The following is a 25,578-nucleotide window of genomic DNA, read 5'->3' as shown; positions in this document are numbered from 1 at the left end:
CAGGTAATAGGTGTTAAACTCCTGAGAAGCCCCATGTTGTTTCTTTTGCGGGATATATCAAGGATTGGTCCAGATTTAAAATTGGATTGGTTTCAAAAAGAATTTTTAAAGGTTGCGTTGGTAGTTGCCAGGAATTGTATAGCTGATTCATGGAAATTGGATATGGATTTGGTATGAGATAGATGGCATGGTGAAATGCGAAGTTGTATACCTTTTAATTTAAAGAACAAATATGATAATTTTTTGAAAATTTGGTTGCCATATATGCAAAAGATCAGTGTTATAATTTTATAAGTAATTACATTATGTCAATTGGTAGAAATTTGGTGTGAACTTTGTCACTCCCCGGCTTCACCTTAGTGTATTTCATTTTATTTTATTAGACAAAGCATGAGTTATACTTAGATTTTGATTAAGTGTTATGTATTACACAGTAGTGTTTCATTTTACTATATATTTAAAAGATATAATGATAGTTGTAAGTGTTAGAATAGTTAAGTCATAATTTATCCATAAGATAATATCCAGTATTGTTTTAAAATTAGTCTCTTTTTTTTCTTTCTTTCTCTGTTCTTTCTTTTTTCTTCCTTCTTTTCTTGCTTTCTTTGGGGGGGGTGGGGGTTTCTGTGTAGGAAGGAGCGCATGAGAGGAGAGAAAGTGTTTTAAACAAAAAGCATGTATTGATTTTGAAATATATAATTTTGTTACTTGGCAAAAAAAAAAATTGAAAAAAAAAGCATGTTCTTCCTCAGGTAAGGCTTCCAAAGCCATTAGGCACATATCACTCTTCTCTCAACAGAGCCAATTAGATCAGCCCCAGGCTGTCAAATAACTTTTATGTTTGTGAATGTTTCTTTAATCTTTACAGAAATTGCTAAATTAAGGCCTTTATTGCTATTTCCTGGGTATTTTAAGATGGGGGTGGGCCAGCGTCATGAACTGCTGCAGTCTATCTGGTGAATATACTCATAAAGGACATTGGGATGGGGATATAATGAAAGACGGACACATTTCTAATTCAGAACAGTGTGCAATTTGGAGAGGCAACCTTGAAGTAGTGTTCCTGATATTTGGAACCTATAACCAATTAATTACTTTAAATCGAAAGCTTTAAAATAAACTCAAATACTGAATGCATTTGAATTAAGATTTTTAACATGTAAATATGGAAGGCACTTACACTTCACTCTCACTTCCTCCTTTGAAATGAGTTGGCTTGCTCCTCTTACATTAGGCCCAAACTAATGCAGGAATAGAGGGCAGAATTTACAGTGCCACAGCTGAGAAGTCTGCAGAAACTACTAGTGATCTGTAGTGCAATTGTTGTGGACTTAATCCTTTGCACTTAAGTCCCAAACTCTGCAGTTATGGAAATGGATAACAGTTTATTAAAGACAGCAGTAGTGAAGACCTGGTCATTGATGTGATTATGTTGTCTTTTGTTGCTGAATATCTTTTGCACTGAGGACTACTTTTTTTCTGGAAAAACATGAAAGTGCTGGAGATAGTCAGCAGTAATGTTGTGCAATTGAATTATAATTGTTATTGGAGATTTTAAAATGTTAATTCAAAAGGTTTTTGAAAATCTCACTCAAGCATCAACAGATAATGGACTCAATTTGAATCACCCCATTGTTTTTAAGGAACATTATCATTGCAAATGTCATAAAATTGAACAATTATTACATTTATTACATACTTTCTCCCTTGTGAAGTACTTTGGGATACTTCAAGGCGACAGAAGGTGCTATGCAAATATTATTTTTCATTTCTGTTATGAAAGATTATAGGGATAACTAAAGTCAGAAATTGTTGACACTTCTATTGCCATTGCATAAAAATCCAAAAGCAATTACAGAAATTGTGCTTAATTAGAGATTTTGGTACTCATATGTGAACGGACCAACACACTAGGAGTTTACAAATGCTACTAAGGATTAGGAATCTATTCACTGCTTTCCAATCTTTTGGTGTGCTGCAGTTCCATTGTTGTTTGTCATCAAAATTAATGATTTGGATCAGAATAAAGTGACCTTGTTAGTAAGTTGTCAAAGTGGACAGTGACAAAAGTTATCTGAGATTACAAGAAGTTCTAGATCAACTGGAAAAGTGGGCTAAGGTATGGCAGGTGACACTTGATGTAGACATAGGCCTATACATGCAACATGGCAACAGACCTTTTCAGCCCACAAGTCCATGCCATCCAATTACACCCAATTGACCTACAACCTATACACTTTGAAAGGTGGGCGGAAACCAGAGCACTGAGAGGAAACTCACACAGACACAGAGGAACGTACAAACTTCTTACTGAGAGCACTGGATTCGAACCCAGGTTGCTGGGACTGTAATGGCATTGCGCTAAATGCTGTGCTAACCCTCCCATCTCATTTTGGTAGATTAAACCAAGGAAGGACTTGCACAGTAAATGGCAGAGCCTTGGAAAGTGTGGTAGAACAGTGAGACCTTGGGGTACAGGTGTACGGTTCCTTCAAAGTGCCAATACAGAAGGGCAGGGTGGTAAAAATGGTGACTGGCACACTTTCCTTCATTGTTCAGGGTGTTAAGTAGAAGATATGAAATTTTGTTACAACATTTCAAGACATTGTTGAGATCACAATTGGAGTTTTGTGAGTAGTTCTGATCACCTAGCTAATGGAAGGAAAAAAGTACAGAAGAGATTTATAAAGATGTTAATTGGAGCTTGAGTTATAAAGAGAAACTGGATAGGCTGGAGGATGGAAGGATGAGGGGTGACCTTAGAGACAGAAGGCCCTTTTATAGAGGAAACAACACAAATGTAATGACAGAGATTCTCCATCTTTACATCGCTGCACTTACCTCCATAAAAGATCTGAAGGTGGATGGACTGCTGGAATATGCTCCAGCTTCCATCCGCCTAGGCGGGTATATTTAAAGGTAGAGTGCAGACGCTCCACCTCCTCCATAAAATGAAAGCAGCTGCAAAGGGGAGGGCTGATGATGTCGCATTGATGCCATCAGCCCACAACCCAGGACCCAAATTTTAAAAAACCCATATGGTTAATAGAGGTGATTATGTTGTGCAGGAGATCTGCCTAAGTCCTAAAACTGCTTGCACAGATCTCCATTAATACTCTTACCTGCTCTTCGGTTGTCATTGTTGAGAATAGGCCACTTTTCCTTCTTGATGCACAAATTTGATGTCACGGTGGCAGGCGGCACTACTGCACCACTCACCCTGCCTCCCTCAGCTCTGGAAGATGACTCCTAAGGCACCACAGAATCTGCCTTATAGGTCGTCAACATACTTGAGACAGCTATAATGTAGGGTTTCACCATAAAAAGGCCAACAGAGCAGGAAAATAGTTATAATCTTTTCCCCCAAGTTGGGGGGGGGGGTCTAAAACTAAAGGGCATAGATTTAAGATGAGGCATGAAAGAAGGGCACCTTTTTCAGCCTGAGGGGGGTGTGTATGTGGTACAGGGGTGGATTACAATGATCACATTTTCAATCCATTTGAATAAGCACATGAATACAAAGGGTTTAGAGGGATTGAGCCAATTGCAATTTAAAAAGCTCAGGTGGGCAAAATTGATCAGCATGGATAAATTGGGATGAATAGTCTATTTCCACGCTTTAAAACTCAGAGTCTATGAAACCCTCTACACTGGAATTTAACCATAGTTGTATCTTCAGGAACCCACCACCCCCTTCCATTAGCCACATTATATGTAGTTCAAGCATATTATAACTTTTTATCAATTATCTATTGTTAATATTTTCAGCTTTATAGCTGAAATCAGTTGTGATAACGTTATTTCTCATTGCATACTTTACTGTTGAGGCTCTTATAGAGAACTTTTGGATACCTTATTTAAATAATCTAAAATATATGCTTTTATGAACAAGATTTTAATTCATCATGGCTATTAGGTTTAACAGTTTTTTTGTAGTCATGTGCTTCAATTTATTAATACACCCAATGAACTACACGTATACAAAACTAATTGCACAGGTTAGGATCAATGAACTACACGTATACAAAACTAATTGCACAGATTAGGATCAATGAACTACATGTATACAAAACTAATTGCACAGGTTAGGATCAATGGTTAATGTCTGAAATCTGTAGTCTACATTTTAGAATACTTTGGGTTCCCTCCTAATGATAGTATACATTAGAACCTTAATTATCTTATTACCATTTATGAAAAAATAGAGAAAAAAAAATGACAGGCACATTAACATTCACTATCACATTACAAAACTTTTAATTCATGGTCTGAAATTTTTTTTACGTTGTTTCGTTATTCATGAGAAGCCACTGTACAAAGAAGGTGCACATCAATATTTTGAATAGGATAGATTATGTACTATTTAAATTCAATACAGGTTATCCATTACTTTTTATACAACCCACAACAATGTGCAATATATTCTTTCGGCAATTTAGATACAGTTCAGTTCAATGACAATAAACAGCATACTCAATATTTGAATCTTGTAGCTGAAGCAGCATAATTTCTTTCAAACAGCCCTACAATCATGTCTGAGACAACAATAAAAAGATAAATAAATACATACATTAATTTGAAGTTGCAGCAAATTCTAACCAACTTCTCCACAATATATTAAGAGTATTCAAATTATACATACAGGTACATACCTTAGAAATAAATTGTGCGTACAGTCAAGCACAAAGAAAAAAGGGAGAAAATAAAATTGCATGGGGACAAATCTTTAGCCATGCAACTGCCTTCTCAGCAAGTAAGAGCATCACAGCAATATCCCTTGACTTATACAAATGCACCTGAAGTCAATATTAAATAACACAGTTCAACTTTCCACTATTACCAGCAGTAAATTTATTATTAATTTAGCCAATATGCCTGAGTGGCTATCACATATTCAAGGTGGACTATTTTAACCCGGATTTGTTATCTTTGATTGACTCTAAGATTTTGTAATTTTTTTCAGCCTCTATGTGGTGATTTACAACTTAAGGAAAGCAGTCTCTCTTTGGGATGTCAGAATCAGAAAGTTGCTCCTCCTGCATACTTGCATCAAAGTATTGGGGATCAAAGTCTGTTGTTTCATTCAAATCACCTTCCTGCTCATCACTGCTCTCAGCGCTGTAATCAACCTCTTCAAGGCAACGAGGTTCATCCTCATCAAGGACTTGCGTAGTGGGACTGTGGATTGGAACACATACAAAATAGAAGTCAGATGTAGTTGAAATCCGCAACCTTCAAGAGAAAATAGACTTGCAAGATTTAGATACTTGTGGTCCATGTTAAAATATAAAATTCCTTTTGGTATTAAAATCTATCAGATCACAATCTTCAACAAAAACGGCAGATCCTGATGTTAACTCATATTAAAACAGAACAAATCTGAAGTGTACTATAAAAAAACCAAAGGCACAACCTCAACTAACTTCAGTCCAACTATTCTTGTCCTCTTTATTGCATGGATACTGAGTAAACAAGAAGAACTGGCTGATCAAAACTATCCTGAGACATTTCACAGTTTGTACATATTTTATCATTTGTTTGCCACCGAAAATATTCTATTTGGATAGACGAAGGTCCCAAAATATCAAGGAGGCGAAGAATTCTCTCCATTTCAACAACAATGCACAAAGTAACAATTAACACAGACTAATTTTGATTTCCATGTTAGTCAAAGATCCTTGCACAGAAATAAATTTGAGGAATATTTTGATCAATAGGAAATGGAAACCAATGATTCTGATAACATAATCCTCTAAAATGAACAGAACTGCACAGCCTCATGAAAAACAATGTATTGAACAATGATCCAAAATGGTGACCTTCATAATTTTGAGCCTTCATCACAGAATTTTACTTAAGGAAATGTAAAACAAAACTTGCTTCACTCTCCAGAGTAAAATGCCAAACATAAGAGGACTGTACATAATTCAAAACTTTTATAAAAATACAGTCATCAATATTCATATGATATTTCATAATGCTTTCTTTGGAGGCAAAAGGAACCAGCTGATGCACTGCTTGGCACAGTTTTCAAACATGGATAGGTGCAGCTTTAGCAACTGTCTCAAAAAAATTGTGGGATTCCACAGCATCAGAAGGCATTAGTAACACTTTAAATTTCAGTGTTTCAAACAAGAATCGAGTCAGCAGGGAGAGTGTTTGATTGGGGAATGGATAATTATGATGGGATGAGGCAGGAACTAGCAAGTGAAAATTAGAAACAGATGTTCAAGAGTGAAGACACAAAACTAATGTGAAGGATAACTAGGGACCACTCGTGCTGAGTTCAGGATGGGTTTGTCCCACAGGGACAGGGAAAAGGTGGGAGGAAAAGGGAACCATGGTTGAGGAAACAGGTGAGGCAGCTAGTCCAGAGGAAGAAAAAAATAGGGAGCACGAAACAGGAAGAGCTCAAGAGAAGTATATGGTAGCTAGGAAGGAGCTTAAGAAAGGATTAGGAGAGCTCAAAGGGACATGAGAAGGCCTTGGCATGTAGGATTAAGGAGAACCCCAAGTCATTCTATGCATATGTTAAGAACAGAGAAATGATGGGAGAATGAAGGTGGGCCACTTAAGGATAAAGGAGGCAACATGTACCCGGAGGCAGAGGCAGAGGTGGTTGGCGAGGTCCTAAATTAATCCATTGCATCAGTATTCACAAGAGAAAAGGTCCTTGATCAGGGTGAAGTCAGAATAGAACAGGCTTTATGGTGGATGATGTTGAGATTAAGGAACATTATGGCACAGAAATAGGCCCCTTTGGCCTTTCTAGTCTGTGCCAAACCATTTTTTTTGTCTAGTCCCACTGACCTGCACCCAGTCCATCACCCTCCAAACCTCTCCCACCCATGTACCGGTCCAAATTTTTCTTGAATATTAAAATTGAGCCGGCATTCACCACTTCAACTGGGAGTTCGTTCCACACTCCCACTCATATTCCCCTAAACGATTTCCCTTTCCCCCTTAACTCATGTCCTCTGGTTTATATCTTACCTACACTCAGTGAAATAGCCTATCTACATTTAATCTATTTATCCCCATAATTTTAAATACCTCTATCAAATCTCCCCTCATTTGTCTACAGTCCAGGGAATAAAGTCCTAACCTGTTTAACCTTTCCCTGCAACTCAGATCCTAAAGTCTGGACAACATTCTAGTAAATCTTCTCTGCATTCTTTCTATCTCATTGATATCTTTCCTGTAGTTAGATGACCAAAACTACACATAATACTCTAAATTTGGCCTCCACAATGTCTTTTACAACTTTACCATAATGTCCCAACTCCTATACTCAATATTTTGATTTATGAAGGCCAACATGCCAAAAGTTTATTTAAAAACCTATCCATCTGTGATGCTACTGTCAGGGAATTAAATACCTATATTTCCAGATCCCTCTTATCTATCACATTCCACAATGCCCCACCATTTACAGTGCATGTCCTTTCTTGGTTTGTCCGTCCAAATAGCAACACTTCACACTGTCTGCATTAAATTCCATCTGCCATTTTTACAGCTGGTTTAGATTCCTCCAGAAGTAGTAGTAATGGATCTTCTTATCAACATTAAGATTGCTATGTCCCTCGGGCTGGATGCAATCTACCCCAGGTTGCTGTGGGAAGCGAGGGAGGTGATAGATTGGGGCAGTGGCTTTGGACTTTGAATCCTCACTAGCCACTGGGGAAATGCCAGAGAACTGGAGAATGGCAAATGTGATTCCCTTGTTTAAAAAAGGTAATAGAGAGAATCCTGGGAATTAGACAAGTGAGTCTTATGTCAATAGTATGCAAACTATTGGATTCTTAAGGATATGATCTATGAACATTTGGAGAAGTACAGTCTTCTCAAGGATAGTCAGCATGGCTTTGTGAAGGGAAGGTCATGCCTCATGAACTTATTGAACCTTGTGGGGAGGTAACAAAAAAAATTGATGAGGACAGGGCAGTAGATGTGGTCTATATGGATTTTAATAAGGTATTTGACAAGGTCCCCCAAGAGACTCGTGGGACCTTGGCTGCATGAACATTGGCTTCCATGTAGAAAGCAGAAAGTAGCATTAGACAGAAAGTATTCTACCTGGAGGCAAATGACTAGTGGAGTTCTGCAGGGATCTGTTCTGGGATCCCTGCTCTTTGTGATTTTTATAAATGACCAAGGTGAAGACGCAGAAGAATAGGTCAGTAAGTTTGTGGATGACACGAAGGTTGGAGGAGTTACAGATGGTGTTGAAGGTTGCTGTAGGTTACAAAAGGATATAGACAGGTTGCAAAGTTGGGAGGAAAAGCAACAGATGGAGTTCAATTCGGGAAAGTGTGAGGTGTTGCGTTTTGGAAGGTCAAAGCAGAAGACTGAGTACAGGGCTAATGATCGGTTACTTAAGAGTGTGTATAGACAGAGGGGCCTTGGAGTCAAATTCCATATATCCCTCAAGGTTGCTGTGCAGGTTGATAGGATAGTTAAGAAGGCTTATGGGATGTTGAGCTTCATTAATGGGGGGGATTGAGTTCAAAAGTCGGAAGGTCATGCTTAAACTCTGCAAATCACTAGTGAGACCACACTTAGAGTATTGTGTTCAGTTCTGGTCACCTCATTATAGGAAGGATGTGGAAGCTATGGAGAGGGTGCAGAGAATATTTACCAGGATGTTGCCTGGATTGGAAAATAAGTCTTGTGAGGCAAGGTTAGCAGACCTGGTAGGTTTCTCTTTGGAGCCAAGAAGGATGAGAGGCATAGATAGGGTGGACAGCCAGCACCTTTTTCCCAGGGCAGGAATAGCAAAAACCAGTGGACATATGTACAAAATGAAGGCAGGGAAGTTTAGGGGAGACATCAGGGGTATTTATTTTTATACAGAAAATTGTGGGTGTCTAGAATGCCTTGCCAGGGGTGATGGTGGAGGCTGAAAAATTAGGGGCATTAAAGAGACTCTTAGACAGGCACATGGATGGAAGAGAAATAAAAGGGTTATGAAGTAGGATGGCTGGGGGGCGTGGCAAGATGGCGTAAGGATCAGACGTGCCTTCCAGTCCTCTACTGACTCAATCTTATTGCTTTGTCTAGAAATGCCTGTTAAAATTCTTTAAAAGTTTAGATAATTTCAGTGCTGTTAATTTAACTTCTGATGGTACAATTGGTGGAAAAAAGCAAAAAAAAATGACAACAGATCATCAAAAAACTACATTTTCCAAAAGTTCAAGTTTTGGAGCCTACCTACAGGAAAGACACCGGGACTCAGCGTGAAATGGATCCCAGGAGAGAGGTACAATGTTCGGATGTAGAGCTCTATGTTACATCGGTAGAGCCCCTTAAAGAGGGCGCCAAACAGCCTTTAGAACAAAGAGTTACTCAAAGGCATTTGTCAACTGTAGAGGTGGCGCTGCAAACTGCATCTCTTGAGATAGAAGAACCTATACAACTTGATGTACTGGGAGAACTTAATACATTATGGACTGGGGAAAACCCCGGCCAGCGTCCTCCAGTCATTGCTGGAGAGGCTGTGGCTGGGGTTTCCACACGCAGTCATACTACAAGGAAGACAACCAGAATGAAGGAAGGAACAGAAGATCCTTTGGTTATGCAGAAGAAGCAGGAATCTGTTGAGCCAAAATCTCTTCCAATTGAAAAGATTTTTGTGAATCTTGAATTTAAATTATCTTATACAATGCAGGGATTATCCAAGATTATGACTGAACTTGGTACTAGGTTTAATACTCTGGTGAAAATACATTCTCAACAGATGGCTGAGTTTGGAGCTTTTAAGCTTGAAGTGAGAGATAAATTTAATTCGTGTGAAGAAGTTATAGTCAAAATACGGGATCAAGTTTTTGATGTGACCAAAATGGTCGAAGACTTACAAACTCAAAATAAAAATTTGGTGAAAAAGATTGATTATTTGGAAAACCAATCCAGACGGAACAATATAAAGATTATTGGTTTGCCGGAAGGTATGGAGGGACCAGACCCAAGAAAATTTTTTACTGAATGGATTCCGCAGGTGCTGGGTCAAGAACATTTCCCGGAAGGTATAATACTGGAATGTGCTCACAGAGCCTTGCGTAGAAGACCTATTTCAGGGCAAAGTCCAAGACCTGTTTTGGTTCGTTGTTTGAATTATTACGACAGAGAAATAATTTTACGAGTGGCTATTAGAAATGCACAACAGAGAAAATCACCCTTGATGATTCAAAATAATCGAGTTTTCTTCTATGCGGATTTGAGTCAAGAAGTTATGTTCCAACGACGGGAATTCAATCCTGCTAAAGAGTTGTTGTGGAAGAAAGGTTACAAGGCAACCTTTAGATATCCAGCTGTTTTGAAGGTTTTTCAAGATGGTTGCCAACCAAAGTTCTTTGATTCTCCAAAGGAAGCTATAGCATTTGCTCAAGAGCTGCCAATTACTCAGTTTCAACAGAGACATAGTCCGCCGCAATCTCTAAGGAGACAAGAGATGGAAGAAAAGAGCCGTGCTCCAAGAAGGAATGGTTGTAATGGTGACTCGGCAGTTGGAGCTGATTAAAAGAAGAGTTGTCCTTTTTTTTTCTAATGTTTTTTTTTTAAAAAAAGGGATATTAAATAATGATGATGTTAGTTTAAGATGAAGTGAGAGTTGGGGGAGAGAACTGGATAGGCACTATTTCCTGAAAGTCATCTGCTACGTGTGAGTTATCTCACACCCATTTTTTTTGGGAGTTACCGCATTGCGCGGTTTAGACAGGAGGGAGTATTTTTAAACTCCTACCCGTTTTTTTTTCCTTTTTTTTGTATTATTAGATTAAAGAGTGAAGGGTTTTTTATTGTTTAAATGTAAAAAAAAAAGCATAAGAAAGTATTTGATTGTTTAAAAAACTAAAAATTGATGTGGTTTTTTTTGTAAAGTTTATTCAGTAGATAAGGAATATCTGAAATTTAAATGTGAATGGGATGGATAAGTTTTTTTAAATATTTTTTCTTTAACTTTAAGGTGAAAGGAGTGGTAATTCTGGTGTATTATTTTGCTATTTTAGTTATAGAACGAAGGGAATAATGGTGAAAGTTATAAATTGAATTGTACAATTCTTAATGAGGCTTGAATTTTGTTTGTGGTTTATGCTCCATTTGTTGAAGATATAGATTTCGTTGTAGATGTGTTTTTATTATTTGGATATCTGAATTTTAACGTAATGATTGGGGATATTTAAATGTGGTATTGGAGCTTTTATTGGATAGCTATTCAAGAGTAAAAGGGAAAAATGGTGGAAGAGTACTAAAATTGAATTGTACAATGCTTAATGAGGTTTGAATTTTGTTTTAAGATGGTGGTTTATGTGACTAATATGATGATAGATGTGAAGTTAGTTCATATTTGGTGAAGGTTTATCTCTATAGAGAAAGTTTTTTTTTCATCTTTTTTTCATGCTACAATTTTTTTTAAGAATTGATTATTGTTTAAGAATTTTTGATAGATAATGTTACTAATTTTACTAATTTTTTATATTAAGTTTGAGTTAAATATATGTTTCATCTTAACTCCGTTTGTTAAATATATGCATTTAAGTTTGATTTAAATATGTTTTTTAAGTCTGATATCTTAGTATTAATTACTTTTCTTTTTGTTAGTATTTTAATCGGTTATGTTTTTGTTTTTTTTTGTAAATGGGTTTTTTTCTCTCACATATATTATTAACTTTATTAATTCTTCACTCTTTATTTTGGGGGGGAAAGGGGGGGTTGGACTAATTTGAGTTGGGTTATTAATGTGTAATAATTATTGGGGAGGGTATAGTTTATTTAGATTACTGATACTGTATTGTAATTTTATTATTTTATTCTTAATTTTTTTAATGTAATCCTATATGTTATTCATGTTATAAAATCTTAAATAAAGTTTAAAAAAAAATGAAGTAGGATGGCTTTCGTATTTTTTTAAGGAATATAATGAGTTGGCATCACTTCGATGGCTGAAGGGCCTGTATTGTGCTGTAGTGTTCTATGATCTAAGCTTTATGACTCTTCAAGCCTGCTTCTCCATTGAATATGATAGCTGATCTGATTGCAACCTCAATTGTGTACTATTCAGTCTAATTGAAGTAACCCTCGTCTCCTTGCTTCTCAAGAATCTATCTTTGCCTTAAAAATATTCAAGTGACTCCGTGAACCTTTAAAATGTTTCAAATATTCTTCACAGAGAGAAAAAAATCTCTTCATCTTAATCTTAAATACTGTACATTCATCCTAATTTTCCCCCAAGAGGAAATACCCTTTCTTCATCCACCCTGTCAATATTCCTCAGGACCTTACATGGGTCAATCAAGTCCCCTCTCATGCTTCTAAACTCCATGTGTTAGCCTATTTACCTAACCTGTCCGTTCCTCATAAGAAAAGCTGCTTGTTTCACATATAACTATATAACAATTATAGTACAGAAACAGGCCACATTGGCCCTTCTAGTCCGCACCAATTTAAGTGAAACTCCACTAGTTCCACCTACCTGCTCCCTGCCCATAAACCTCCAATCCCCTCACATCCATGTACTCATCCAATCTCCTCTTAAATTATAGAAATGACCCTGCTGCAACTACCTCTTCCGGAAGGTCATTCCACTCAGCCACCACTCTCTGAGTGAAGAAGCTTCTCCTTATGTTACTTCTAAAGTTTTGCCCCAACCCTTATCTTATGACCCCTCATTCCAATCTCCCCTACCCTCAAGGGGAAGAGCCTATTCACATCTACTCTATGTATTCCCCTCATAATTTAATAAACCTCTATCAAATCCCCTCTCAACCTTCTATGCTCCAATCAATAAAGACCCAGTCTACTCAATTTTTCTCTGTATTCTAGATACTGCAGTCCAGACAACATTTTAGTAAATCTTCTCTGCACCCTCTCTACCTTATTGATATCCTTCCTATAATTTGGAGACCAGAACTGCACACAATATTCCAACTTGGCCTCACCAATGCCTTGAACAGTCTCAACATCATCTCCCAACTCCTATATTCTATGTTATGATTTATAAAGGCCAGCATTCCAAAAGCCTTCTTCACCACCCTATCTACATGAGACTCCACCTTCAAAGAATGTTAAACCATTATTCCAAGATCTCTCTGTTCCTCTGCATTCCTCATTGTCCTCCCCTTCACTGCATATGTCCTATTTTGGTTATTCTTCCCAAAATTAAGCACTTCACACTATATTAAACTCCATCTACCATCTTTCAGCCCACTCTTCTAAGCAGTCCAAATCCTTCTACAGTCCACAAAAACCCTCCTCACTATCCACAACTCCCCCTATTTTTGTATCATCTGCATATTTACTCACCCAATTTACCAACCCATCAACCAAATCATCAATGTAAATGATGAACAACGAAGGACCCAACACCGATCCCTGAGGCATACCGCTCGTCACTGGCCTCCATCCTGACAGACAGTTGTCCACCATGACTCTCTGGTGCCTATCTTCTAGCCACTGTTGAACCCATCTGAGTACCTCAACATCTATCCCTAGTGACTGAATCTTCCTCACCAACCTTCCACGTGGAACCTTATCAAAATCCTTACTGAAATCTAAATAGACCACGTCTACTGCTCTACCTTCATCAACCTTTCTAGTCACTTCCTCAAAAAATTCAACAAGATTTGTCAAACATTACCTACCCCTCACAAACCCATATTGGGTGTCCCAGATCAATCCCTGCCCCTCTAGATTATTATACATACTATCCCTAAGAATACCTTCCATAAGTTTACCAACCACTGATGTCAAATTTACTGACCGATAATTGCTGGGCCTACACCTTGAGCCCTTTTTAAACAGTGGAACCACTTTTGCAACATGGCAGTCCCACGGAACCACACCCTCCTCTAGTGACTGTTGAAAAATCACTGTCGGAGCCTCCGCTATTTCCTCGCCGACTTCCCTTAAGGTCCTGGGGAAAATCCTGTCGGGACCCGGAGACTTATGCACTTTTATATCCCTCAGAAGTTCTAACACCCCCTCCTTCCTATTCCCTATCTTTTCTATAATTACCCCTTTTGCCTCAATTATCCTACACAATTCCATATCCCTTCCTCCAGTGAATACCGACAAGAAGAATTAATTTAATATCTCCCCCATCTCATTTGGCTCCTCACACATTTGTTCGCTCCGATTCTCTAGTGGACCAATTCTATCTTTCACTCTCATTTTGCTATTCACATATTTGTAAAGACCCTTCGAATTAACGTTCACCCTATTTGGTTTAGCCACCTCGTACCTACTTTTCGCTTTCCTAATTTCCTTCTTAAGCTTCTTTCTACAATCTATGTATCTTTCAAGCAACTTGTTCATCCCTTGCTTCCTGTATTTAATGTAGGCCTCCCTCTTATGTCGAACCAACTTCCAAATCTCTCTTGAAAACAATGGCTCTCTTGAAAATTTGGCACTGCCTTTTATTCATCTAATAAACCTCTGAGCTGTTGCAAACACATTTCATACTTCTTTAAACAAGGAGACCTATGTTCCAGTTGTGATTCCCCAAATGTGCTAAATGCTGATGGATACCCTCTTTAATTTTGTATTTAATTCCCCTAAATAAACAGCCACATTGTTAGCTTTCTTAATTATCTGTAGTAGCTACAAATGAGCCTTTTGCACATGATATTGGAGCACACAAATCCCTCTGAATCTGAGCTCTGCGATTTCTCACCATTTAGATAATACACTTTATTTTGCTTTTCTGCTAATTTTCATACTTTCCACCATAATTTCCCACTCACTGACCTGAACTTTACCTCTTGCTAACAAGAAAAAAAAGCTCTGCTATGCCTACTCTCTATTTCTTATTAGCCAGCTAATTTTTAATGTATAACAACATATTATTTGACAAGATGCTGTTGAACAAGATAGAAGCCGATGATGTTCTGCAAATGGTACTAGTATCAATAGAAGATTGGCTGACTGGCAGAAAAAAAAGAGTGGGAATAAAGGGGCCTTTTCTGGCTGGGGTCGATATTGGGTCTGCTACTTTTCACATAGTAAGCAAATAATTTAGATGATGGATTTAATGCCTTTGTGGCCAAGTTTACGAATGGTGGAGGGGCAGGCAGTAATCTTGCAGGTTGTCAGTAGTAAGGAAGGCAAAGGCAATGTTAACAATAATTTTGAGAGGATGAGAATATAAAGGCAAGGATACAATGTTGAGGCTTTACAAGGCATTGGTCAGACCACATTTAAGAGTATTATGTGTAGTTTTGAGCCCCATAACCAAGGAAGAATGTGCTAGTTTTGGAGAGGATCCAGAAAATGTTTAGAATGATTGCAGGGATAAGGTATGAGGAGCATTTGATGCTCTGGGCTTATACTCACTGATGTTTAAAGGATGAAGGGTGGGGTTTATTGCAAAATACTGAATATTGAAATGCTTGGACAGAGTGGATGTGGAGAAAATGTTTCCAGTAGTCAGACAGTCTAGGACCAGTGGCACAGCCTTAGAATAAAAGGACGTCCCTTAAGAATGGAGAATGAGGAGAACATTTTTCAGATAGAGGGTAGTGAATCTGTAGAATCTGTTCTCACAGATGGCTGTGATGACCGACATTGGGTACATTTAAAGCAAAGATTGATAAGTTCTTGATTAGTAGGGGGTGTCAATGGTTATGGGGAGAAGACAAGAAAATAGGGTTGAAAGGAAAAATTACATCAGACACTATTTGAGCAGCAGAGCAGACTCAATGGGCTGAGTGGTCTAATTCTGCTCCAACATCTTCTGGTCTTCAGTAACATTTCCAGCATGAGCTTTTATTTTCTGCATTATCCTTTCACAAACATGTTACAAATTTTTCTCTGGAAATCTAAGTTCAGTTCTTCCACTAGCAGTATATTCTGCTTTTTCAAACAACTCTGGTTGAGGTTGTTGGGGGCTGGTGGACAGGGGAGAGGATAAGTCTAGTTGAAACAAGGTGATTACTCACATCTGGGAAGAATTGTAAAACTATAAACCAACATTAATGAAAATCTGAATTAACTTGCTGTCACAGAAAGCATCCAAGAGATTACAGAAGAGTCACAAGGCTTTCAATAATTCAGAATGCAGGTCAAATCTCAAATAAATTTCTCAGAGATTCCTAGATCAGCAGAAGAAAGAACATGTTGGTTATATGAATATTTAACTATTGCATAGCATGTTCAGTAGATATTCAATGTTTTTCATGAAATAACTGTGGTTAGTTTTCCGTGTAGTTCCATGAATTGTACAGCACAGAAGTACCCCATTACGTTCATGCTGCCCATCTACACTTATCCCATTTGCCTAAATTCAGACTCTGTACTGAGATACAGATGAAATTTTGTTTGTTACTCCTGATTTTCTCAAGGTTTCCTCAGCAGGGTGATGCATTGTACAACTACAAATTTCCATGCAGTCTCGGCAGTAATGTCAAAGATATTCAGAACGAAGGTGACAGCATCAAATTTTAGCTCCCAATATCTCTTACTAACAAAACTCAATTTTCTTCTGTGCATCTCCAAGGCACCAAGCTAATTCAGAAGCCTGTAATGGCTCAGAGGCATTCTAATTGGTTCTTCCAGCAAAGTGATAAAACATGTTAAAAGGACCTAAACTGATTATCAGCCATTAGTGAAAATGTAGAGGTTTGATAAACAAGATGCCTGTCAAGACACCCCGAGCTTTCTTGGGACAGATGCAAAGAAGCAAGCAAGCACGCATCCCATCCTTGGTCTCACTAGTCCCTCTAGGGAGCAGCTAAAGATATTGCTTGGTAGGACTAAGTGCTTTTTAATATTTCATTAGGCGAGTAGCAGTTCAAAATTCAGCACAATTGGCATTAAGGTCTACAACTTCTCAGTCTTTCATTGTAATCAAATGAAACCAAATTCACATTAATTTGTGAAAGCAGCTCGCATGCAGAATGATTTTATTGTTAAGCACAAGAATTAGATGGCCCCAAGCCAGCCAGAGAATGTCAGTCAGAAGCAAAGTGTTCTCTTTGATTAACTTGCCTTTTATATTTTTTGTTTCATTAGTTGCTAATTGTTGTGAAAAAATTGTGAAAGAATATTGCAGGTTGGCTACACACAGAAACAGCCTCTGAACTTTGACCCTTGCACATGGGCACAGGTTCAAGTATTCATTTGATATATGCATCATGTTGGAGTCAGATTTCAGTTCAATTGAATGTAGCTTCAAGATTGATGGAATAAAAACAGCACCAAGAAGTTGCAGATGAAAGCGATGAGGTGTGAACTGTCTCTTTGAAATTGACTTCCCGCAATGGTTGAAATCTTTCCAGTCTCACTACCTCATCAAGTGTTCTGATTGAACTGTAATTTAATTTGATAGTGGCCATACATTTTGACTTAATAACTTTTTGGTTTACATTTTATGCAAAATGTCAAAAGTTCAAGATGTTTCGACATGTCAGCCTCTGCATAAAATAGAACAGTATATCCATTAAGGACTTCAACAAGAAGCAGTGTCTCAAGAAAGCAGCCTCTATCATCAAAGACCCTCATCACCCAGGCCATGCACTGCTACCATCAGATAGGAGGTATAGGCGGCTGCACCATCAGATTTCTGAATGCATATTGAACCACAGACACTACCTCACTTTTTCTCTTATTTGCACTAATTTCTTTATTTTAAAAAAAATGTAATTTATAGCAATTTTTGCACTTGCAATCCTGCCGCAAAACAACAAATTTCATGACACAAGTTCCCGACAATAAATTCTGATACTGTTACTGATAAATTTTGACATATTTCCAGAATAAAACAGTTTTGCTTCCAGACAATCTTGCTGGAGAAAAACTGCAAATAGGGAAATCGAGGTTCCAACATGGGAAGTGAGAAGACTGATCTCCTTATGTGTTCTCCAACATAGACAATTATGGCAGAATTTTCTTCAGACATGTTTTTAATACAAAGTTTGACATATAGAAATCTTGAACATTTAACACTTTATGAAATACAAGCTATATTATTCTGTGTGATGTTTGAAAATGGTTCGGTGTGGCACTCTTTGCAAGAGTAATTACTGCCTTAAGGTTGTTTGTTCCTCTTCATGAACTCTCAAGTTCTATTCCCCAGTTGCTATTGCAATCAATACATCTTCTTGATTACGGAGACAATGAAAAATGTATCTGACAGCCTTGGAGATCTTTTACAGTATATGGTAATTTTGTGCATTTGGGCAAATATTCACCAACAAAACCATTAGCACACATTGTTTACATTCAAGCTGGGCATTCTATGGCTAAAATTTAAAAAAAAAGCCTTTTGCTGCATCCAAAACCTGTGAATAGGCAGAGAAGATTTTTGATCATCCTATGTTCTGTTCAGTGTAACCCCAGAGATACCACAGAGATGGAAGTGGCTGGTAACCCAGTCACCTTGCTGCACCTTCATCAGCGTACCATGGTTTTCCGATTTCCTTAGTTTTTATTACACTTTAGTCTTGAGAGCTTTAGCACTTATATAGCTCTGCAATTTATTGGTTTCATGCCATTACAAAAATAGGCCTTGTGCCTTTCAATGTTACAACTGATCTGCATATTAAAATCAGAACCTTGCCCAGACTAAAATATCCTCTACTGTCTACTGCAACTATATAGCTATGCCCATTCAAGCTTGAGTGACTCTAGCCAATCTCTGCCCGATGAATATTGTTTGTTGTCAAACAGGGGCAATTTTTTTTCCTGATCCTTATGAATTTAAAACCTTCATTACATCTGACTATGCACATAAAATAAAGTTGCTGGAGATTGTAGGGATCTTGCTAAATCTCTATCCAGATCATGTGGAAAGTTTGGCAAAGTATAGGCAGATGGAATTTAATCCTGACAACTGTGAGATGATGCATTTTTGAAAATCAAACAGGGGAAGGACGTATATAGTAAATGATAGGGGAGCAAGGAACACTGATGAATAGTATCTGGGAATCCAAGTTCATACTTCCCTGAAAGTGGCAACATGGATCAATAGGGTGGAGAAGAAGGTATGAAACACACTTCCCTTCATAGGTCACAGCATAGAGCACAAGAGTTGGATGTTATATGGTAACCAGACTGAAAAGTCTTCTTACCCATTCTTGTTTTGAGCGCTGTTTTGGTTGACACACTATAAAGAGGATGCAATTATTCAAGAGAGAGTGCTGAGGAGAATCACTAGGAAGTTGCTTGGATCAGTAGCTTCAACAAAGGGGTTGTTTTACCTGGAGCAAAGGAGGTTGATAAAAGTACAGTATACAAGGCTATGAGAAGCATGGACAGCCACGACAGTCAAAATCTTTTTCAGCTAGGAAGAGGTTTCAAGAGCAATAGGGCAAAAATTTAAGTTGAGTCAAATGAGTTTTAAAGGAGATTTGAGTGGAAAGCATGCACATTAGGGCCTGCACTGGATAGCACTCTCTCCCATTTCCATAACAAGACCAATCTTACTTCTCTTCAAATGTGAGCTTTTGTATAATAAAATGTTTAACCTGAATATGCTCATCTTTATACCTATCAACATATCAATCCCTCCCACTGAACAGTCCCAAAATTTCTTTGCTGTGACAGGTTCTTCAATGAAACAATATTATTCCCAAATGCTTTTGACTAAGGTTGGTGGATTTATATATAGCTTTCAAAGAAGTCTGATTCTGCTGGGTTAAACTGACTTCATACATAGGGCAAATTAATACCTTGAAAAATTACTGATTTGCCACCTTAAGGTATCACAATATTGAGAGAATATGATTGCACAGGAAAGAGATATTCCTAAACAACTTTTCATAAGTTTTTCCAAAGCTGCTGACAACATGGGCTAGAAATTCCACAATGCATGAAAAACTTGTAATAATGGTGTTTCTGCACCAGAGAACTACATGATTTGTGATGGTTTTTGCTCTGAATTTGCTTGGATCCTTCAGGGCAATAAAGCTATTTCCACGATGTCCGGATATGGATGCAACTCTTGATGCAATGGCTGGCAACCTTAATGACTGCTTACCGCAGTTGGGTAGCAAGTAGTTGAAGTGAAGAATGCTGAGATGGAGATTAAAGCAGACATACTGCTTCTCCACTGTATAAAATGGTAGCAGAGGTGGACACGTGGATAGAGGATCATCCACGATACAAGGCCTCATCCACAGTCATGCGGCATGAACAGACTCTCCTACCCAACTTGTCCAGTTATTTCTCATGAATGGTTTGTGCAATTCAACATTGTATCATGAACTAAGACAAAGGTGTGATAGTACAGATCTATCACCAATGTACATAGTGTATATAGTTACTGTATCTAGACTGTGCTTACAGCGATTGGCTGAGAGCTAAGCCACGCCTATTGTCTGGGCCTTAAAGGGTTGTGTCCCTAGCCAGGTCGGATCATTCCGGACTGGTCGGCCACCTGTGAAGAGTTCCTGTCTTTTGCTAATAAAAGCCTTGGTTTGGATCAACAAGTCTTTGATTCTTTCGACGAGCTCTACAAAAGGCATGATTGATTTTCTACAGCCTTTTTTAATTAAGTAGAATAATTGAAATACTGATGAATCTGATTGCATTCTTAAAGTTAAATTATTGAATCTTAACTTACCTACAGAAGAGAGGAGCAACATTAAATCTTCTCAAGAAGAGTATTCACATAGTTATGTTTGTGGTGTAATAGGATTATGTTTAGAGCTTTTCAGTATACATCAGTACTTAATAGTTAAAGAAAATTCTGAGAGCTCTTCCATCTATAAGCAGGAAATTTAAATATTTATCTTATTGCTCTGTGGAAATTATGTATTATCATAAATTATTTATATATCCTTTGAAACATAAGGTAACTGACCATCATTAAAAATTAGTTTAGTATTTATTCAGATTATTTGCATTTAAAGCAAGTGTAATTATAGGAAATTTGCTTGGTTTGAAATCCACAATTGCTGATTGACAGCTCAAAGCAACCCAAGCAATTTTAGAAATTTGTTTTATTCCCTTCAGTCCAATACCAAAAAAAGAACTGGAAGAAAGATAGGATGCTACTTTGCCATTGCCCATTTTACAATGTAGCCCAGGACCAATTTCACACTGTACATTTCTATGTTACAGCCAATAAAGGTAATTTCCGTTTCATACAAAAAGGAAACCCAGATTGATCCAAAAGGGGAAAATAACTCCATGCATAATAGAACCTCTGCATTCTGCATCATTTGAATTGATTATAGTCAAATAAAGTGGGTCCTTTAATAGCCTTCCCTTCATTCCTTTTGTCTCTGTGGTTAAATGATCATTCACACTCAAATCAATGTAGAATATACTTCAAAATATGTAAAACTAACAAGAATGCACAGCTATGAAGTATTTTGGTATACCTGAATCTCAGGGTTACATGTGATATAATGCATGTACTCTGACAATAAATTTGAACTTGAAAGGAACATCTTTTTAATTTTCCAAAATAGTTTGAAAATTATAATATTGCATCAAAACAAGTATCTGTCCTGATCACTGAGTTTGTGAATACAAAGGCAAGTGGGTCAGTCGCGATGAATACCTGACTTGTGAATGTTTAGCAGTCACCTGACCAGCTTCCCCCAAAGAGGCAAAGGAAGCTGAAACTGGCCAAGTACCTCAGAAAAGGAACAAGATAAAATAGTTGCAGGTTCCTTTTACTGACTCGCCTGGATAATACTGGATGAAAAGCACTGCTTGAACTAGCAGTTTATGCTGCCTGGACAGAATTGAACAGTTGGCCCCTCCACAGTTGAATAAAGTGCCCTTGCTCACACATGAAAATAATCACTTTTTTATTTATTAACTTCAAAAAAAAACCTTTTAAAATATGAAGTTGAAACAAACGTGTCATTAATTTTAAAATATCCTCAGCAGAATTAGAAAGAATAAATCGAACAGGGAAGGATTGATATATGAATGGAGACCTCTTTGCTTCATCAATTTACATTGCCAGCTGAAATCAACCGATTAAAAAATGTGAGGTTCTGTAACTCACCCACAATACTCAATTTTCAGTCAATGTTCTACCCCGAGGCAGTCGTGTATTTGGTGATTTTTTTTTTGGAAAAGCATTCTATTTGTTCTCCAACAGTATCGTCTTACACTTTGTTGATGCCAGGTTTTCCCTTCAACTTTTGAAAAATCTGCAATTTGTTGGATGGAAGTACAACATGTACAGTTCAGGGTCAAAACTGAACCTTTGGATGTAGCTGAAGACTGCTCATTCAAAACTTCATATGTGCCATGTTAAACCCAAAATGGAGCAGGAGAGGGTCTTAATTAAATTTAATTAGGACCAAGACAATCTTAGGCTCAATTTAAAGGTTCAATATTACTGAGCTAGTACCAAGGAAAAAGTATTTATAATAATTATTACATACAATGGGAGAGATTATTACAATTGATGCCTAATGAATCAACTCATTGGCCAGACACCACACCAGAATTCAATAATTTAGCCAATAAATTTCTCATTTGAAAAAAAAAAATGGGGCCTATTAACACATCATTGATATACAAATATTGGGTAAGACAAATTGTGATGTGCAGGGAGTGGGCTTATGTTACACCTCAAAAGATGAAAATTACAACAAAAAGACTGCCAGTAATTCTTTTCTCACCTGGAAAAGCAGACATTTGCCTCAGAAGATAAAGCATAAACCTGTCAGAAAATGTATGTGCTAGGCAATGCCAAACAATATTGATGTTTTCAAAGGGATCATTGAAAGATTTTATTGATTTCTCTTATATCAGATGAAAAGAATTAGCAGGTAAAAGAACAAATTAATAACAGCATTGGAGTACAATGAAAATGGGGGGTGGGGGGTGGGGGCAGAGAAACATCCTGAGCACTTACTACCACAAACTATCACAAAAAACTGAAGGAAATAAAGTTTCTGCCTGGAATGTTCAATGTGTTTGATACTGTAGATATTTGCCTTTATATCTGACACTAATAGGGTAGGTATTTCCTTTGTTTATGATTCTAGAACTACTAAGTGCAAAAGAATGAGAAAGTCAGTTGATATGCAATAATCAGCATCGACGACAGGTACTGAAATCAACAAACAATAGTGGCCTATAATCACGTCATGTGTAGGGCAAAAATTACCCACTTTTTCAAAGGAGCATTTTTTCTGCATTAATTTGTATCATTAATGTTGCGGTAACTTCAATGTTGTTAGCAAGTGCATCACAGGCTCTGATTGACAATATCCCCAGTGTACTTCCACTGATAGAGCAATATTATTTGGATTTGTCTAGAGTAAGTGGAAATGGAGAAACAAATGCACAGAGGCAGAAATCCATCTTTGCCCCATTCCTCAACAAGAACGCTATAGTAGCTTCGGAAATTAATTTCAGTCAATAAATGTTCTCTGGTAAGTGCCCTTAAGACTCAAAAAGTGAACTTTTCATTTAAGACCTGACAAGGAATCTTTCACTGTTATGGGCTTGCAGAATAAAAATGGATATATTTCAATATACATGATTAAGTACAAAGAGGTGCCTAATTGTATTTTTACATACTTAGCACTGGTGCAGGTCTCACTTAGAATCGAAATAGGGTTGAACAGGTACAGAATAGATTGCAAACATCCTTACAGAAAGTTTAACACAGAGAAAAAAAAAATGGACAGACTAAGATTGCTTTCTCCAGAAAAGAGAACATTGAGGGGATTTACCAGAGATGCAGTTTATTATGAAGGTCCCCAAAAGAGCAAGGCCGGAAGACATATATAACTTAGCAGAACAATATAAGAAAGAGATGCAGGAAGAGGCCATCTGGCCTGTCAAGCTGATTTGCAATTCAAAAAGATCATGGGTGATCTGGCCATGGACTCAGCTCCACTTAACTGGCTGTTCTCCATAATGCTCAACTCCCCTACTATTCAAAAATCTGTGTCTTGAATACATTTAATGAGGACTGTCTTCGGTTTCTTTGGACAGAGAATTTCAGATTCATTACTCTCTGGGAGAGGCAGTTTCTCCTCATCTTTGTCCAAAATCTACTCTCCCAATCCTTGAGGCTATGCCCCTAGTTCTAGTCTTCCCTGCCAGTGGAAATAACATTCCTGCTTCTATTTTTTTCACAATTTATATATCACTTCATCAGGCTGTGCATAGAACCATAGTACAAGGGCATCAAGTGTCACTAGGTACTGAGGTTCTAGTATTGCGAAAGATAGGTCTGGCCCCGATGCACACAATGTCCAAGTCAGATGGACATTGCCACACTACCTGTCCTTTGTGGAAAGGTTTTTCCAGATAAACACCCTTATGCTAAGTCTATCGGTCAGTGCTCAGCATGTAATGTCCTGCTGACACTGAGGGACGAGGACTCGATGGATACTGTAGGGTTGTTCCCTAAGCAGACCATTCAGCTCATCTGGTGGAAAGCCGCAGAGCCAGTGCTCACTAATAAGCACCAGGACTTGGCAGTGAGAGGAGTTCTTCAGATCCTTCCTGTATGATAGGAATATCACCTACAACCCACATTGTCCCCGGAACTATAGCAGTGGAGTAGAGACAGCCACCCACCTCTTTGCAGAATGCAAATTTGTTAGGAGTGTGTGGAGAAGGATGCAAGGGATGGGTCCCTATCATGGTTCATCTCCTGCAGCAGCATCACTCTCTGATTTATAGCTGTTCCTCAAGACGCACACAGAGTCAGAGATCCAGAACTGCTGGAAAATCATAAACTTGGTGAAAGATACATTTTGGTCTACTGGAAACGTTGATCTTTCAGCACATGGAAACATCATCCCAGCCTACAGGAATATGTGCTGAGGGATGCACTGAGGCTTGGCACAGCCAATGCAAGAGCTTTGTGGAAAAGGACTACAGTGTGGAGTCCTGCTACTGGGCTTTGAGGAATTGACTTCAGAGGGGAAGTCCCTCAAACAACAGGGGGTGGGGGGGGGTCACAGTGGTGGCAATAGTGCTAAATAAAGAACGAATGTACCAATCTGCAGTGGTGGAAATGTATGGATATGACACTCGGGTGTGAAAAAGTTTTGAATGGTTTTCTTTGTAAATAATTTATTGTGTGTAAAGTTTATTTTTGTGTAAAATATGTTTCTATAAGATCCTTCTTCTAAACTCCAATAAGTATATTCTCATGCTACTCAATCTCTCATTTCCAGAATCAACCTGGTGAATTAAAATAAAACAAAACCTCCTCTGCACCACCTCCAAAGCCAGTACATCATTTTTCAAGTAAGGAGACCAGAACTGCAGACAATGCAATGCAATGATAGCTATTTTACCAACACAATGGGCCAAATGCCCTCTTATCTTTGTGCTCTGATTCTATGATTCAAATCCCACAGGCTTCACGTGTTGCCAGCTAATTAACCTTGATATCACCCAAAGATGCTGCAAGAAATAGATCCTTCTTATGTGTATTCTATCAAGCCCTCTCATAATTTTAAGTACTTCAATAAAATATTTCTTCAACTTCCCCCATTTTACACATAGTCTGCTGAGTCAGTTCCTCACAATTAAATGTCTCTATCCTTATCAACATTTATGTTACTCACCTTTGAATCTTTCCTCCTATAATATGGTAACTGAGACTGCATTAGCCTAATATAACCTACAGTTACAGGATGACTTCCCCAC

General features: G+C 37.9%; 1 protein-coding gene across 12 annotated transcripts in view; it reads right to left on the bottom strand.

The window, feature by feature from the left end:
* Positions 1–4,238: 4,238 nt before the first annotated feature.
* Positions 4,239–25,578, bottom strand: part of agtpbp1 (ATP/GTP binding carboxypeptidase 1) — a 336,033-nt gene continuing 314,693 nt past the window's right edge. For 10 of the 12 annotated variants that reach the window (XM_069929750.1, XM_069929736.1, XM_069929745.1 and 7 more), the window contains one exon: positions 4,239–5,178. In XM_069929750.1, coding sequence (XP_069785851.1) covers positions 4,986–5,178 — 193 coding nt within the window. In that variant the 3' untranslated portion in view covers positions 4,239–4,985. Of the gene's footprint in view, positions 5,179–21,952; positions 22,101–25,578 lie in introns of all 12 variants that reach the window. The other 2 variants (XR_011354825.1, XM_069929807.1) reach the window with 2 other exon arrangements.

Source organism: Narcine bancroftii, chromosome 1 (genome assembly GCF_036971445.1).
Source record: "Narcine bancroftii isolate sNarBan1 chromosome 1, sNarBan1.hap1, whole genome shotgun sequence".
Classification (NCBI taxonomy): domain Eukaryota; kingdom Metazoa; phylum Chordata; class Chondrichthyes; order Torpediniformes; family Narcinidae; genus Narcine; species Narcine bancroftii.
This window is presented reverse-complemented; position numbering and strand designations above follow the sequence as displayed.